Below are 16,033 nucleotides of genomic sequence, written 5' to 3'. Positions count from 1 at the left end.
AGAAAAGACTACAAGTAGTACAAAACTCCGCCGCAAGGCTGGTACTCGGGTTCCCCAGGTGCTCTCCCTCAGCTGAGGTGCTCAATACTCTTCACTGGCTACCAGTTCACAAAAGGATCCTATTCAAAATCCTGACTATTACCTACGAAGCCATAAATGAATCAGGCCCAGAATATCTGAGATCTAAAATCAAGCACTATTACACTAAGCGAACTCAGCAGTCCACATCAGATAATCTACTAACCATCCCAAATTTCAAACTGAAAACACAGGGTGGAAAAACCATGGCAGTACTAGGGACAAAAGCCTGGAACACCCTACCTACTCAATTGAGGCATACTCACAATGAACTCACCTTCAGGAAGCTCCTCAAAACATGGATCCTCGCCACCCCAGACCACCTAGCACTGTCACTAATATAAACTCATCCTCTCTTAGTCTCTTCTCTCCCTCTGTTTAACATCTCTACATATCATTACACACCTGTTTTTCTTGCTATCCGCAAAAGCGCCAAGATGCTCCTTGGAGTGAACGTTACGCTATACAAAACCCTCTTCATTCATTCATTCATTCATGTGTGAAGGAAGATGACTTTGCGGGAAACGCACAAGGTATTAACATAGTTAAGGCCCAGCATTTTCTCATAAACATCATATTTTCATGCTTACACCTTCCTTGAATAGGCATAACTGGTGCACGAATAGTCATAAAGTGTGCCTCAAAGAAACCAATGCTTTTACGGGATTTTTGGGAATAAAGATCTTCATAGGAAAATATTTTCCTTGCTGAGAAGTGTGACCTTGCATGTACATACTAAATTCAAACGGATTTTTACCAGTCTGCAGACAATTCACAGCTATAGAGTTAGGACTGAAAGGTAAAGGGCCTGGGAATCTAAAAAAGGTTAACCTCCCTTGCCCGATGTCTGACACTTTGTTTATTTACAGACGTGTAAATATTTGGCAATTATAGAGGTCCACCTATCTATGCCTCAAATAATTTTCAGAATGTATTAGTCAAGTCAAGTCAAATTATTTATATAGCGCGCTACATACCCAGAGGGTTTCAAGGCGCTTGAGGAAGGGTGGGGAGTTACTTGTCGAATATCCAGGTTTTAAGTTGCTTTCTGAATGCTAGGTGGTTCTGAGTGAGGCGAAGGTGAATAGGAAGTGAGTTCCAGGTTTTAGCTGCCAGGTAGGAGAAGGATCTTCCACCCATGGTGGTTTTGTTGATGCGAGGTACGGCAGCAAGGGCTTGGTTGGAGGAGCGTAACTGGCGGGAGGGGGTGTAGAAGGAAAGTCGTGTGTTGAGGCAGTCGGGTCCAAGATCGTACAGTGCTTTGTGTGCGTGGGTTAGGAGGCGGAATGTAATCCTTTTATTGACGGGGAGCCAGTGGAGGTTTTTCAGGTGATCAGAAATGTGGTCTTTACGCGGGATGTCTAGTATGAGCCTGGCTGATGCGTTCTGGATACGTTGGAGTTTTTTCTGAACTTTTGCGGTGGTACCGGCGTATAGGGTGTTTCCGTAGTCCAGGGGGCTTGTAACCAATGCGTGGGTGACCGTTTTTCTAGTTTCGGTGGGGATCCAGCGAAATGTTTTTTTGAGCATGCGAAGAATGTTGAAGCAGGATGATGAGACGGCGTTGACTTGTCTGTTCATCGAGAGTGAGGAGTCCAGGATGACGCCCAGGTTCCGTGCGTGGTCCGTCGGGATGGGTGCTTTTCCAAGTGCCTCTGGCCACCAAGAGTCATCCCAGGCGGAGGGGGAGGTACCTAAGATTAGGACTTCTGTTTTGTCTGAATTCAGTTTCAGGCGGCTGTGCTTCATCCACTCGGCTACTTCTTTCATTCCTTCATGTAGGTTGGTTTTGGCGGTGTTGGGGTCTTTGGTGAGTGAGAGGATCAGTTGAGTATCATCAGCGTAGGAGATGATGTTGAGGTTGTGTTGAAGTGCGATGGCCGCGAGGGGGCTCATGTATACGTTGAAGAGGGTGGGGCTGAGTGAAGATCCTTGTGGCACGCCGCAGATGACTTCGGTGGCCTCTGATTTGAATGGCGGGAGACGGACTCTCTGAGTTCTTCCGGCGAGGAACGAGGTGATCCATTCCAGAGCTTTTCCTTGGATTCCGATGTTTCTGAGGCGGTGTATCAGGGTGCTATGGCAAACTGTGTCGAAGGCTGCGAAGAGGTCGAGGAGGATGAGGGCGACTGTGTCTCCATTGTCCAATAACGTTCGAATGTCGTCTGTTGCTGCGATGAGTGCGATCTCAGTGCTGTGTTTTGCTCGGAAGCCGGACTGTGAGGAGTCGAGGGATTTGTTGGTTTCGAGGAAGGCGGCGAGCTGGTTGTTGACAGCTTTCTCGATGACTTTGGCCGGGAATGGAAGGAGCGAGATGGGGCTGTAGTTTTTGAGTTCGGTGGGGTCAGCTGTGGGTTTCTTCAGAAGGGCGCTGAGTTCGGCGTGTTTCCAGCTTTCCGGGAAGGTGGCGGAGTTGAGGGAGCAGTTGACGTCTCGGAGGTGTGGTGCTATGATGGAGTCTGCTTTGTTGAAGATGTGGTGAGGGCATGGGTCCGTGGGGGATCCTGAGTGGATGGAGTTCATCAGGCGGATGGTGTCTTCAGTAGAGATTGGGTTCCAGTCAGTAAGGATGTGCAAGGGGGATGAAGGTACGGCAGAAGGTTGGGTGGGTTGGTCTCCGGGTTGGTTGTCGAAGCTGTTGTGGATGTCAGCGATTTTGTTGTAGAAGAACGAAGCTAGGGAGTCACAAAGGGTTTGAGAGGGAGTGATGTCGTTGGAGTTGGCAGTAGGGTTGGTAAACTCTTTGACGATGTTGAATAATTCCTTGCTGTTGTGGGCGTTGTTGTCTAGCCGGTCTTTGAATGCGGCTTTCTTGGCAGTCCGGATCAGTTGGTGGTGAATGCGGGTGGCGTTTTTGAAGGCGTCTCTGGTGCTGGTGTTTGGGTCTTTTTTCCAGGCTTTCTCAAGGGAACGACAGAGTTTCTTGGATTTCTTGAGGTCATCGTTGAACCAGGAGGCTTTTTTGCTGGCTAGTTTGATTTGACGTTTTTCAAAGGTGCTAGGTTGTCTGCGCTGTTGGTTAGCCATTGAGTGAGGTTAATGGCTGCTTGGTTGGGGTTCGAAGAGTGGGCCGGGGGGTTTTGAAGAAGCGATGAGGAGATCTGGTCGAAGGTGATTTTGTTCCAGTTTCTTCGCAGAGTAGGTTGATAACCTTGCTTTCTTTTTCTCTACTGTCAATCACTTGTCAATAGTAATGCCACTATCGTGCTTTCTCCACAGTCAAACATTTGTGCCAGTATTAATCCCTCTTTTTATTCCCACAAGCCACCTTTGATCACCCAAGGTTTGAACGGCTAAGTCATACCAATCAGGATAAGGATATGAGGTGGGAAGAAAGCAAAAGTGCTCTATGAACTAAACAACAGAAAGGTCAGACGCCTACTACTGGTAACGGCCTTGTGCTGGTCAAGAATAAATACAATAGTACCTTACAATGGAACAAGTGTACAAGACCAAAAGTCGACTGGGACTGTCGGAAAATGGCTGAGTTTTTTGCAGAAATTCAATAAATGTGGAGGGGGTGGGGGAGAAAAAAGTTACAATAAATATACAGACATTGACAAACTTATATCCAGTTTTCAGGTTCTTGGGCGTGAGCTTGTCAATTTCTGTATATGTAGACATAGGAACGGGAAGTAGAGGCGCTAAACATCCTGGAGTTTAGAAAGTAAATGAGCAATAAAGATACCTTTAAAGTTTGTTTTTCTCTGGTCATAGTTGCTGTGCATTCAAAGACAGAGGTCAAATGTTAGGCTATGTCTTCTGACAAATTGCAGCTTCTTCTTTTAAAATGGAGAATGGTGTTTACTTTTCTGTCTCTGATTGCAAAAGGAGTGTGAAAGGAAATGCTATATAAAGTCAAGCTTTTTTTTAACAAAACACAACACCATTTAAATACCTTTCTAAAGATACAATCAAAGCAAACCAAGATACTTGGTGATCCGCAATTAACAAATATGTGTTGGAACTCAATTTCCACACACTATTGTTTGTGTGCTATATAGTTGTATCAGTAAAACTGGAAGTCAGTGTGACTTTTGTTGGCATTTCAACAGAAAAAGTGTTTTTTTAAACTGAAAATGTGTTAACATGCAATGCTTTAGTAATACATTTGCAGCAGTGTGCTCTAAAATGCACCACTGGCTACATACCACATACCATTCACTCTGATGTACTGACATGGCTCATTTGCTACACTTGTTCTTTGTGTGATACTTGGATTTTTCACAATCCCTATGACTTCGGTGATATAACACTGATACCAGCAGCCCCACTCCGAAAATTGTCCCTGCACCACTGGATTTAGACCGCACAAATCTTCCCATAAATGGGAACTTTTGAGAAACCAACTCGCTTTAGAATGCTTGTGACCAATATATGAATCTTCATCCCATTACCTTCTCACATTCCCTGGATCTATATACAACCACAACAAACTATCTCAACCTTCATAAAAAAAAATTACAAAACACAAAAGGAAACATCAGTTAATAAAAAAGGTCGATTCCCTAGTTAACGTCCAATGAGTGATTCTATCAGACATTACTGGTATGGTTTCTTTGAGAATACAAACAATTTAGTGTGTCCGAAAGAAAGATAGATTTAATAATGTTACCAAAGGGCGTTAAAATGGTCCTTGTTGTTCTGTGGGGAAAAATGGTATCTTTATAAATGTAATTCCTCGCAAAAAATGCCATCTGTATGTGAATAATGTCACTAGGTAGAACTTAATGCGAAACATAAATCGTACTACTTTCTGGACAGGAGATGGCAGCATTTGATCACTTTCCTCTATTTTAAATTTCAATCCCATCAGTACAGCGAAATGTAGTTATAATATTTACATAAAACAAACACCAGACTGTTCAATTCCAAACTGGAAGTACAGACCGTTAAATCAGTGTACATTTCTTGATCCCCAAAGCCTCCCCTTAAAGCGCTAGAGGAGAAGGGATAGGAGAGATGGAAACGACTATTGGCAAGGAAAGCTAAAGGCGGGGAAAATACATAGGGAAGGAGACTGGAAGCTTGCAGACGAAGTGAGTTTTTTCCAAAACGCTGGTATCATTCAGTGGGCGCACTGCAACCATAATAGCATATGCCAACTCGCACCGCAGCAGTTGCTACTCCCTAACCGTCCGAGCGCCCACCTAAAAGTCACGCAGAAATGGTTGCTTACATTCTGGATGTTGATTTGTAACACCGTCTTGTAGTGGTTGAAGTCTTTCGCAAGTTCATAGCCCTGATGATAAAATGTGAAGATTCCTTGAAAAAACGACAGCATCTACAAGACGGGCGAGAGGAGGCGAAAGGTAAACATATAATAACAGAAACATTTTAATTCAACAAAGGCTGCACAGAATATTGAATACATTATTGCTTTTTTTCATAACAATACGCAAAACTGAGGCTTTCCATCTTCGACAGCAAGTTGTGTCCATCCACGCTCCAGAACATTCCTCCCCTCCTCTCGCCTCACACTTACCTTCTCACGAGCCAATGCCAAGAATTCGCCTATTATGGGACTTGTTTCTTATAAAAGAGGACATTTGCAGACTTGTAGGCGGTAAGTCAGAGCTCAGCACTCATTTGTGGTCTTTGGCCCTGCATTTAATCAGGGCACAAGTCCTAAAAAAACAGAAGTGGAGGGAACTAACCTAGTTAGGCAGTATGCAAGTGACATCATGACACTCAAAATCACGGTGCATGGCATCACGGCGTACAACATCACAGTACATGACATCACGGCGCACAACATCACGGCGCACGACATCAGAGCGCATGACATCACACATGGCATCACAGGAAATGACATCATAGAAAGTGGCATCACAAGCCACTACTTTACAGGAAGTGGCATCACAATAAGTGACATCAGATCTAAAGCCCTCACATATATGTTTAGCAGGTCTATCATGTGTACGTTTGAGCGCATTGGGAGGATAATAGCACAGTGAGCTATGGAAGATGTTATGTGACTTCTAAACCTTGCAATCCCCCAGTTTTATGTAACTCATCCTGTTCATTCATTTGTAAAATTAAATCATGTATTGTACATGTAATATGCATGTGTTGCTGTAAAGCGCTCTGACACCCTGCATTAGGATGAGTAGGGCTATAGAAGAAAAAATAGTTGTTTTTAAATTATTTCAACACCTCCTCAGGTGTAGTAAGCTCGATGTAAATGCAATTTATTTTGTGCAAATACTGGGAAAGATCAACACATCTGACATTCTTACAGCGCATGCATATCTCCTAAACAGGGACTGAACAAAGTGAAAAGCTTCCTCTCTTAAGTATGTGTGTAGTGCTAACAAGGTGTGAGCCTTTGTTTCCCCTCCGCTTCATTTGCATCAGGCGTGCTGCTTCAGACTGCTCCGAGCCAAAAGACTTGGAACAAAAGGACGCCTGATGACCCCTCAAATTCGGCCTTTGTTATGGGACCAGTAGGAGTCTTAAATAAGAAAGCCCCATCCCCGCCTGCACGTTGTTGCTTGTTGCTGAAGGAAAGCAGACAACGTGCAGGCGCTGCTGAAAGTGTCCCGGTGTTTGGTAATTACACGGGGACCAGTTCAGCACATTATTCAGTAGGGCCCAAACTCTTTGCGCTCACCCTGGGAAAAAAGTGGGTGGACGCCGTCCATCCGCGTGTACCCCCGACTTGTGCCCTGCTTACAATTCCTTGTACTACTTGGTGAAATAACCAGAATGTGTTCTGCAGACACAGGCAGCAGTCTGATAACAAGCATTTGCAATGCAATAGGTCTTGCATTAGGAAAGTGTGAGCTATTGGTATTGTAAATGACAATTATTTTTTTAATATGTGTTTGCTTTGAAAATATATACATTAATAGCATTGCTATTTACAAAGCCAATAGCTTACACTTTCCTAATGCAAGTCCTATTGGCTATGGCAATGCTTGTTGTTAGCAAGCAAGTACAGTGCTGTTGTGGTGCTGAGTGATGCTGTTGTGGTGCTGAGTGATGATGTGGTTGGGCTGAATGATGTGCTGGTGTATTAAAGTGATGTGGTGGAGTCCCAGAGTGATGTGGTGGTGTCCCTGAGTGATGTGGTGGTGTCCCTGAGTGATGTGGTGGTGTCCCTGAGTGATGTGGTGGTGTCCCAGAGTGATGTGGTGGTGTCCCAGAGTGATGTGGTGGTGTCCCAGAGTGATGTGGTGGTGTCCCAGAGTGGTGTGGTGGTGTCCCAGAGTGGTGTGGTGGTGTCCCAGAGTGGTGTGGTGGTGTCCCAGAGTGGTGTGGTGGTGTCCCCGAGTGGTGTGGTGGTGTCCCCGAGTGGTGTGGTGGTGTCCCCGAGTGGTGTGGTGGTGTCCCGGAGGGCTGTGGTGGTGTCCCGGAGGGCTGTGGTGGTGTCCCGGAGGGCTGTGATGGTGTCCCGGAGGGCTGTGGTGGTGTCCCGGAGGGCTGTGGTGGTGTCCCGGAGGGCTGTGGTGGTGTCCCGGAGTGTTGTGTTGGTGTCCCCGAGTGCTGTGGTGGTGTCCATCAATGCTGTGGGGGTGTCCCTGAGGGCTGTGGGTGTGTCCCTGAGGGCTGTGGGGGTGTCCCTGAGGGCTGTGGGGGTGTTCCTGAGGGCTGTGGGGGTGTTCCTGAGGGCTGTGGGGGTGTTCCTGAGGGCTGTGGTGGTGTACCCGAGTGCTATGGTGGTGTTCCCGAGTGCTGTGGTGGTGTCCCTCAGTGCTGTGGTGGTGTCCCTGAGGGCTGTGGTGGTGTCCCTGAGGGCTGTGGTGGTGTCCCTGAGGGCTGTGGTGGTGTCCCTGAGGGCTGTGGTGGTGTCCCTGAGGGCTGTGGTGGTGTCCCTGAGGGCTGTGGTGGTGTCCCCGAGTGGTGTGGTGGTGTCCCCGAGTGGCGTGGTGGTGTCCCTGAGTAGTGTGGTGTCCCCGAGTGATGTAGTGGTGTCCCTTAATATTTAACACAGAAACTGTAGGAATGGCCCGGACTAGTGCTTTAAAGGCTAAAAAATACCAATTTATTAGATTAATTACGATTTAACACTTGCTGTTTGACAGCTGAGTTTACTGGACTTAATATGTATTGTTAGTGTTGCTGGGGCTGTTATTAAATTGTTCCTTGTAATATTAGCAGAGATCCTATTAATAGAATGGGCATAGTTCACACTGACGATTTACATGTATGCAATAGTGGTGCAGCAGGCGCAGTGACACTAAGACGCATAGGGGCAAGGGGCCTGGCCAACAGTATTTTAAGTAAAGCTAATGTTTTAATGTACATCTTTTTTTGGTGATGTATTTTACGGCTTTTGACGGAGTTTCCTGGGTCCGTTCTCTTTGTAAAATATAGGCAAACATGACATTTTTATTTATATTGACGACTACAAAGTAATAGCATTTTCCGTGCATTGAAACGTATGCGAAGGGGGAGTTGTGTTTTTACCCATTACTTCAGCAGTGACTTCCATTTTTTTTCCGGAGCTTAGCTTCCTGCTGTTAGTTGATTTGCATCTCACAGATGCTGCCAGGCAATAGATTACAATCTTTACGACGCAGCTTAAAGCACTAAAGTATCCTGTTCTTGTTTCGTTTCCAAATGGTGAAAACATGTGATCTTTCACACTCTTGCAGACTTTCGGTCTGTGTTTTTTGTCTGAATTAAATGGCAATGCATTACAATAGCTTAGCCCAGTTACAAAATGAACGTACGCAAATTTGTTTATTTAAATTGTTTAAAGCTTATACCGTAAAACATATTGTTTCTTCTGAACAAAAAACTGCTTTTTTTCTTTCTTTACACGTTTAAAAAAGTAGCTACAAATGTTTTTATTAGAACTGATTTTGTCAAGAGAAAAAAGTGTCTAGGTTCTAAATATTTTGCAGCTTCACGCAATGTTTTCAGCTTCATGGATTATATTCCTTTGGTTAGTTTATGTTATGGAGAGCATATAAAGTATACATAATGTGTTTTTAATTAAAATAAAATGTTATTACAATATTAGCTGAAACTACAACTAAATAATGGCTTTGTTCCATTTGTTTTTATAGTGCTTAATTTGTAGCTATAGTGGTGCAGGGGCTAATATAAAAAGCCAGTCTTTGAAAGTGTAGTTGCTATAGGTCTCGCATTAGGAAAGTTTGAGCTATTGGTATTGTAAATGACACATTTTTAGGGCTCGGCGACGTCACCACTTCGTGAGAAGTGGGGCGGAGCTGCAAGCTCCTATTCTTACGGGGTTCCGATTCCTGCTTGAATAATTCCTCTGTGCGCGAGCTTTTGCAGTGCTTTATTTTACCATCTACATGGTGATTGGTCCTTGCGGTGCTGTCTTTTTAGTAGTTTTGACGCGATAGGGCAATTATAATTTTCGTCCGCCATTTTTGGCATTTTCTGTGCGGTTTCGCGCACGGCAGTCCATTAATTTTCATTAGGAGCTGTCAGGGTGCCTGTGTAATGCAATGCAGATGGTGTGAGCGCGTTCACCATTCAGCAGCGCGTTTGTCGAGGAAACAATCTGTGAGGCAGCCAGTCAGCTCTGGGCTTGAGAGAGTTCAGGCAGGCTTCCCTGCAGCCAGGCACAGGCCGAGAAGCAGTCAGAGAGGACATCTCGTGAGGAGAACAAACCACTGCGCTTCCAACTTCAGCTAAACAAAGAGATTCCTTTAACCCTTTCGCTGCGGCGGCTATTCCGCCGCAGCGCTAAAGGGGCGGGGCGGCCGCGCGGCCGCCGCATGCTGGCGACAGAACCGCTCCGTCACCAGCTACAGTTGAGCTGTGCTGGTGACGGAGCGGTTCCGTCATGACCCGCCCCGCTCATTAAAACTGCCACGCAGGCGCGAAATCAGCGCCGCGCAGGCACGGCGGCCGGGCCATGACGGAACCGCTCCGTCATCAGCACAGCTCAACTGTAGCTGATGACGGAGCGGTTCCGTCATCAGCAGGGGAGGGGTTAAGAGCAAAATTTTTCCAGTCTCGAGGCCACCGGGACGACGCTGCCGCAGAGCAGCGTTCAGAGCTCCAACCCATAAGCAAGCCTGCCATCTGGTAAGTTGTATTTGCTTTTCACCTGCAACTTTCTTCGTAGAAAAATATTTCCTGAATTCTGGGGGCAAGACGTGAAGTTCTCGCCTTGCACCAAACTTTAGTCATTCCGAACGTTCAAACCTAAAACCTGCTGTGCTGTTACATTTAATAACATGTTTGTAATGTAAACGCGTGCCCTGAAACAAACATGTAACATGATAGCGATTTCAAAGTCTTTCTATTTCATTTAGCGTTTGTGCAGCGCTTACACAATCAGACGGGCGATTCAGGGCGCTCTGTGGAAATGTGTTTCGATTTGATACGGAAACTTGACATGAATTAACATTTTGTGACTGTGGGCGTATCAAACCTGTATCATTTTATTGGATTTTGCCTCATGAACCTTAATTTATAAATTCACTGAATTCGTGACTGCTCAGAGTAAGCCCCGAGAGCTGCGCACACCTCTATTTCTCTTTATGCCTCGGTTACGCGCGCATGTGTGGTATGTATGGTAATGTTGGTGCAGGTGTACATATGCCCCCTCCTTGGACTTTTGTCTTTATTGTTTTGTGATGGTTTTGTCTGCTGCGGTTCATAATACGGTGGTTAACACATGCACAGTGCGTTATAGCTGTTAACCCCAAGACATTCATTCCTACAACGTTAAGGACCTGTATATGGCAAACCCTGCTGCTGAACAGTAGCATTTTGTAATATAAACTTACTGGAATTAATTACCGGACTCCCTTACCTCAATCAGCGTGACAGTGAGTGCAGAGTGAGTGCGAGAGTGATAGTGAGTGCAGAGTGAGTGCGAAGAATGCAGAGTGCAGATTGAGAATGCAGAGTGCAGATTCAGAGTGCAGATTGAGAGTGCAGAGTGCAGATTGAGAATGCAGAGAGCAGATTGAGAATGCAGAGAGCAGATTGAGAATGCAGAGAGCAGATTGAGAATGCAGAGAGCAGATTGAGAATGCAGAGTGCAGATTGAGAATGCAGAGTGCAAATTGAGAATGCAGAGTGCAGATTCAGAGTGCAGATTGAGAATGCAGAGTGCAGATTGAGAATGCAGAGTGCAAATTGAGAATGCAGAGTGCAGATTGAGAGTGCAGATTGAGAGTGCAGATTGAGAGTGCAGATTGAGAGTGCAGATTGAGAGTGCAGATTGAGGAGTGCAGATTGAGGAGTGCAGATTGAGGAGTGCAGATTGAGGAGTGCAGATTGAGGAGTGCAGATTGAGGAGTGCAGATTGAGGAGTGCAGATTAAGGAGTGCAGATTGAGGAGTGCAGATTGAGGAGTGCAGATTGAGGAGTGCAGAGTGCAGATTCAGAGTGCATTTTGAGAGTGCAGATTGAGAGTGCAGATTGAGAGTGCAGATTGAGAGTGCAGAGTGCAGATTGAGAGTGCAGAGTGCAGATTGAGAGTGCAGAGTGCAGATGAGGAGTGCAGATGAGGAGTGCAGATGAGGAGTGCAGATGAGGAGTGCAGATGAGGAGTGCAGATGAGGAGTGCAGATGAGGAGTGCAGATGAGGAGTGCAGATGAGGAGTGCAGATGAGGAGTGCAGAGTGCAGATGAGGAGTGCAGAGTGCAGATGAGGAGTGCAGAGTGCAGATGAGGAGTGCAGAGTGCAGATGAGGAGTGCAGAGTGCAGAGTGACAGTGAGTGCAGAGTGACAGTGAGTGCAGAGTGACAGTGAGTGCAGAGTGACAGTGAGTGCAGAGTGACAGTGAGTGCAGAGTGACAGTGAGTGCAGAGTGACAGTGAGTGCAGAGTGACAGTGAGTGCAGAGTGACAGTGTGTAAGGGTGCACATTGTGTGAGTGTGCAGAATAAACAGTGTGTGACTATGCAGGGTGACATTGGGAGTGTGCGGGTGAGCAGTGTGTGAGTGTGTATGGGCAGTGTGTGAGTGTGCAGAAAACACCACACACACATACCACACACACACCACACACATAACACACACACAAACCACACACCTCACTCTCTCAACAGCACACACTCGTCACCACTCACCACAACACACTCACCACCACACTCACACCCCAGGCTCACCCCCACAGACTCACCAGCACACACTCACCACTACACAGAAAACAACACACACAACAACACACCCCCAGCCGTCAATGAATGCTTTCACCAGGCACAAACACCAACAACCATCAATGTACGCTTTCACCAAAAACAAACACGACCATGCATCAGTGCCGCTAAACACCCACGCACACAACAAACAATGTCAGTGCAACTTTCACTAAACACACACACACACCAGCAGCTGACAGTGCACCAGCCACTCTTTCATTTGGCACAATCATCAACAGCTGTCAGTGCACTCCAAAAAACATGGCTAAAACACATTACCATTTACAATGCCATTATATGAAACTCAAACAAACCCGAGCCCTAATGCATTCCTAATGCTTGTTTATTTATGTGTTGGTTTTGAAAATAGCGAAGTAGCTTTTTCATTTACAATGCCAATAGTTTTAACTTTCGCAAACGTGACACCTATAGCATTTGTAATGCAATATGTGTTGTATTTACGTGGCTTAGATGTATTGATATTACAAATAACAATGGCTTTTATTTATTTTTTATAATAATACTTAAATAGAAGTTATTGTAATTTATGGCAATAGCTTAAACTTTTGTAAATAACTTTTCTTAAGATAATGTTTAGTGTATTTTATTATGACGAAAATCCAAGAACAGAAGTGAAATATTAACATCTGTTTGTGACATTTGTAATAAAGCTTGAAACATTGAGAGAACATATTTGAACAAGTTGTTGTTGAATGGTTGCACAGAGTGATGTTGTGGCGTTCAGTGTTGCCGAGTGACGCTGTAGCGTTCAGTGGTGCAGAGTGATGCTGTAGTGTTCAGTGGTGCTGAGTGGTGCTGTGGCGTGGAGTGGTGCTGTGGCAATGTAAAATGTAGCAAGGCGAGAGCTGGAGGGGCCTTGTGAGGAACCAGAAACATTTGAAGCTAACGAGGATGGCAGAGAGCTGATGAAAGGGACGCTTGTGGATTCCTGACGCTTGTGGATGTCTGATGTTTGTGGATGTCTGATGCCTGATGCTTGTGGCTGTCTGACGCTTGTGGATGCCTGACGCCTGTGGATGCCTGACGCCTGTGGATGCCTGACGCCTGTGGATGCCTGACGCCTGTGGATGCCTGACGCTTGTGGATGCCTGACGCTTGTGGATGCCTGACGCTTGTGGATGCCTGACGCTTGTGGATGTCTGATGCTTGTGGATGCCTAACGCTTGTGGATGCCTAACGCGTGCATGCCAGATCCTTTTTGGATGCCCGATGCTTGTGAATGTCTGATGGGTGATGCTTGTGGATGTCTGATACTTGTGGATGTCTGACGCTTGTGGATGCCTGACGCTTGTGGATGCCTGACGCTTGTGGATGCCGGACGCTTGTGGATGCCGGACGCTTGTGGATGCCTGACGCTTGTGGATGCCTGACGCTTGTGGATGCCTGACGCTTGTGGATGTCTGATGGGTGATGCTTGTGGATGTCTGACGCTTGTGGATGCCTGATGCCTGTGGATGCCTGAGGCTTGTGGATGCCTGAGGCTTGTGGATGCTTGTGGATGCCTGACGCTTGTGAATGCCTGATGCTTGTGCATGCCAGATCCTTTTTGGATGCCTGATGCTTGTGGATGTCTGATGGGTGATGCTTGTGGATGTCTGATGGGTGATGCTTGTGGATGGGTGATGCTTGTGGATGTCTGATGCTTGTGGATTTCTGATGCCTGATGCTTGTGGATGTCTGATGCCTGTGGATGTCTGATGCCTGTGGATACATGATGCTTGTGGATGCCTGATGCTTGTGGATGCCTGATGCTTGTGGATGTCTGATGCTTGTGGATGTCTGATGCTTGTGGATGTCTGATGCTTGTGTATGTCTGACGCTAATGGTTGGGGGTGTGTGTGCCTATAAAGCGTGCACTGACGGCTGTTTGTGTCTGCCTGTTGGAAGCGTGCACTGACGGCTAGTAATGTGTGTGCATGGTGGAAGCGTGCACTGATGACTGGTGATGATGGCAGGTGGTGTGTGTGCCTGGTGGAAGCGTGCAATTATAGCTGGTGGTGTGTTTGCCTAGTGAAAGCGTGCACTGACGGCTGGAGTGTGCCTGTTAAAACGTGCACTGACAGTTGGTGGTGTGCATGTGCCTAGTGAAAGCGCGCACTAACGGCTGGTGGTGTATGCCTGGTGAAAGTGTACACTGATGGCTCGTGGTGTGTATGCCTGGTGGAAGCGTGCACTGACGGCTGGTGGTGTGTGTGCTTGGTGGAAGTATGCAATTATAGCTGGTGGTTTGAATGTTTGGTTAATATGTGCACTGACGGCTGGAGGAGTGTGCCTGTTAAAACGTGCAATGACAGTTGGCGTTGTGTGTCTGTCTGGTGAAAGCGTGCACTAACGGATGGTGATGTGTGCCTGATGGAAGCGTGCACTAACGGCTAGTGGTGTGTGTGCATGATGGAAGTATGCACTGACTGGTGATGATAGCTGGTGGTGTGTGTGTCTATAGGAAGCGTGCACTAATGGCTAGTGGTGTGTCTGCCTGGTGGAAGTGTGCACTGACGGCTGGTAATGTGTGTGCCCAAAAAAAATTGTGAAACAAAAATAACGAGTGTAAAATAAAAGTGTTGAGTGTGAGACAAAGAGACCAAAGATGTGAGAGCAATTTTAATCTCCATTCAAGATACATAATGGAAAGTTATATACCTTTTGTGCTAATGTGACAGAAAAAAAAGAGAGAAGGAAGAGAAATAATCATCTAGAGTACTGTGTAAACTTACAATAAGGTACACATGTTGTTTAAGCAAAACAATACAAAACCTCCTTGACGTTGCCTGTGATTAACAAATAAAGTTTTTGGGGAGAAAAAAAACTTATATTGGCTAAAAGCCCTAACATATTGCTAACAGGGGGAAATACTTAGATGCGTCCATCATAGTGCTGTTCCAATTTTACCACAAACACATTACTGTTTAAGATACTACATATTTCTAAAAAAGAGAACCATTTGTACGTTATGAGTTACGTGTACACTTAAGGAGGATGTCTGGATGTCTGCGTTAATAAAAAGATAAATATTTCTCGAAGTCCTGGCATTGTTAAAGATCATGTATCGAGTCAATTTAAATGCTGCGTTTAAAAAGAGATAAAACATTTCTTGAGTCAGTGCAGTATTAAAGGAAATAGCTGCGTGAAACCGTGATTAAGGAGATGCTGCATTAGTAACAAGCTCTTGACATTGCTGTGGGGGGAGCGGGGCGGGAGCGCATTGCTTTGAAGTCTGATGCGGGGGAGCAGCTTGGGAGCGAATTCCATTAAAGTCTGGTGCGAGGCTGATGGGTTTGACATACACGCGCGCGTCTCACACGACTGCATCACATGAACTGGACGTATTCCGCAGTTGGTAGAGATTTTGTTTTGCCTACTATATACTCGCCTATTTATCCCTGCGGGATATATAATAGGCAAGACCTACAAACTAGCAATGTTTAGTTTTCCTTTGTAAAAATACTTGTTTTTCTACTGGTCAGTGGCCTATCAGCTTTCGTCTTCTTTTGCTGACGTCAGACAGGCCTGGCTGCATCTAAATGGTAGAAGCACTATTGCATCTCGAGAATCCTGGCCAATACCTCACCCAAGCTAGGAGTAGGAGGTAGGGGTGGGTCCTTTCAGGAAAAGAGACACGGATTTCTGGACATCCTCCGTGAGTGCCTCTACCGCACCTATCTAAAGGCTGTAAATCGTTACAATTCTGAATGAAAGGCCCTGCCTTTGCTAGCATCCTTTAGCGTGGTCTTTCACACATAACACAACAGCCTCCCATGGTAACACCCCAACTCGTATTGAGGAGACAAAATACCATCAGAAACAATCAAACATTTCTAGAATAATTCAGCAGCAAATGACGGAGCGTA

The 16,033-nt window shown here is 45.9% G+C and overlaps 1 protein-coding gene across 3 annotated transcripts in view; it reads right to left on the bottom strand.

Moving 5' to 3' along the window:
* The window catches only part of ARHGAP10 (Rho GTPase activating protein 10), a 1,108,509-nt gene that overhangs the window by 670,138 nt on the left and 422,338 nt on the right, over positions 1–16,033 (bottom strand). For all 3 annotated transcript variants that reach the window (XM_086962271.1, XM_086962272.1, XM_086962274.1), the window contains exon 7: positions 5,258–5,362. In XM_086962271.1, the coding sequence (XP_086818397.1) occupies positions 5,258–5,362 (105 nt within the window). The remainder of the gene's footprint in view (positions 1–5,257; positions 5,363–16,033) is intronic.

Source organism: Lissotriton vulgaris, chromosome 3_1 (genome assembly GCF_964263255.1).
Source record: "Lissotriton vulgaris chromosome 3_1, aLisVul1.2, whole genome shotgun sequence".
NCBI classification, from domain to species: Eukaryota; Metazoa; Chordata; class Amphibia; order Caudata; family Salamandridae; genus Lissotriton; species Lissotriton vulgaris.
Note: the sequence above shows the minus strand (reverse complement) of the source record. Positions and strands in the feature narration are given on the sequence as shown.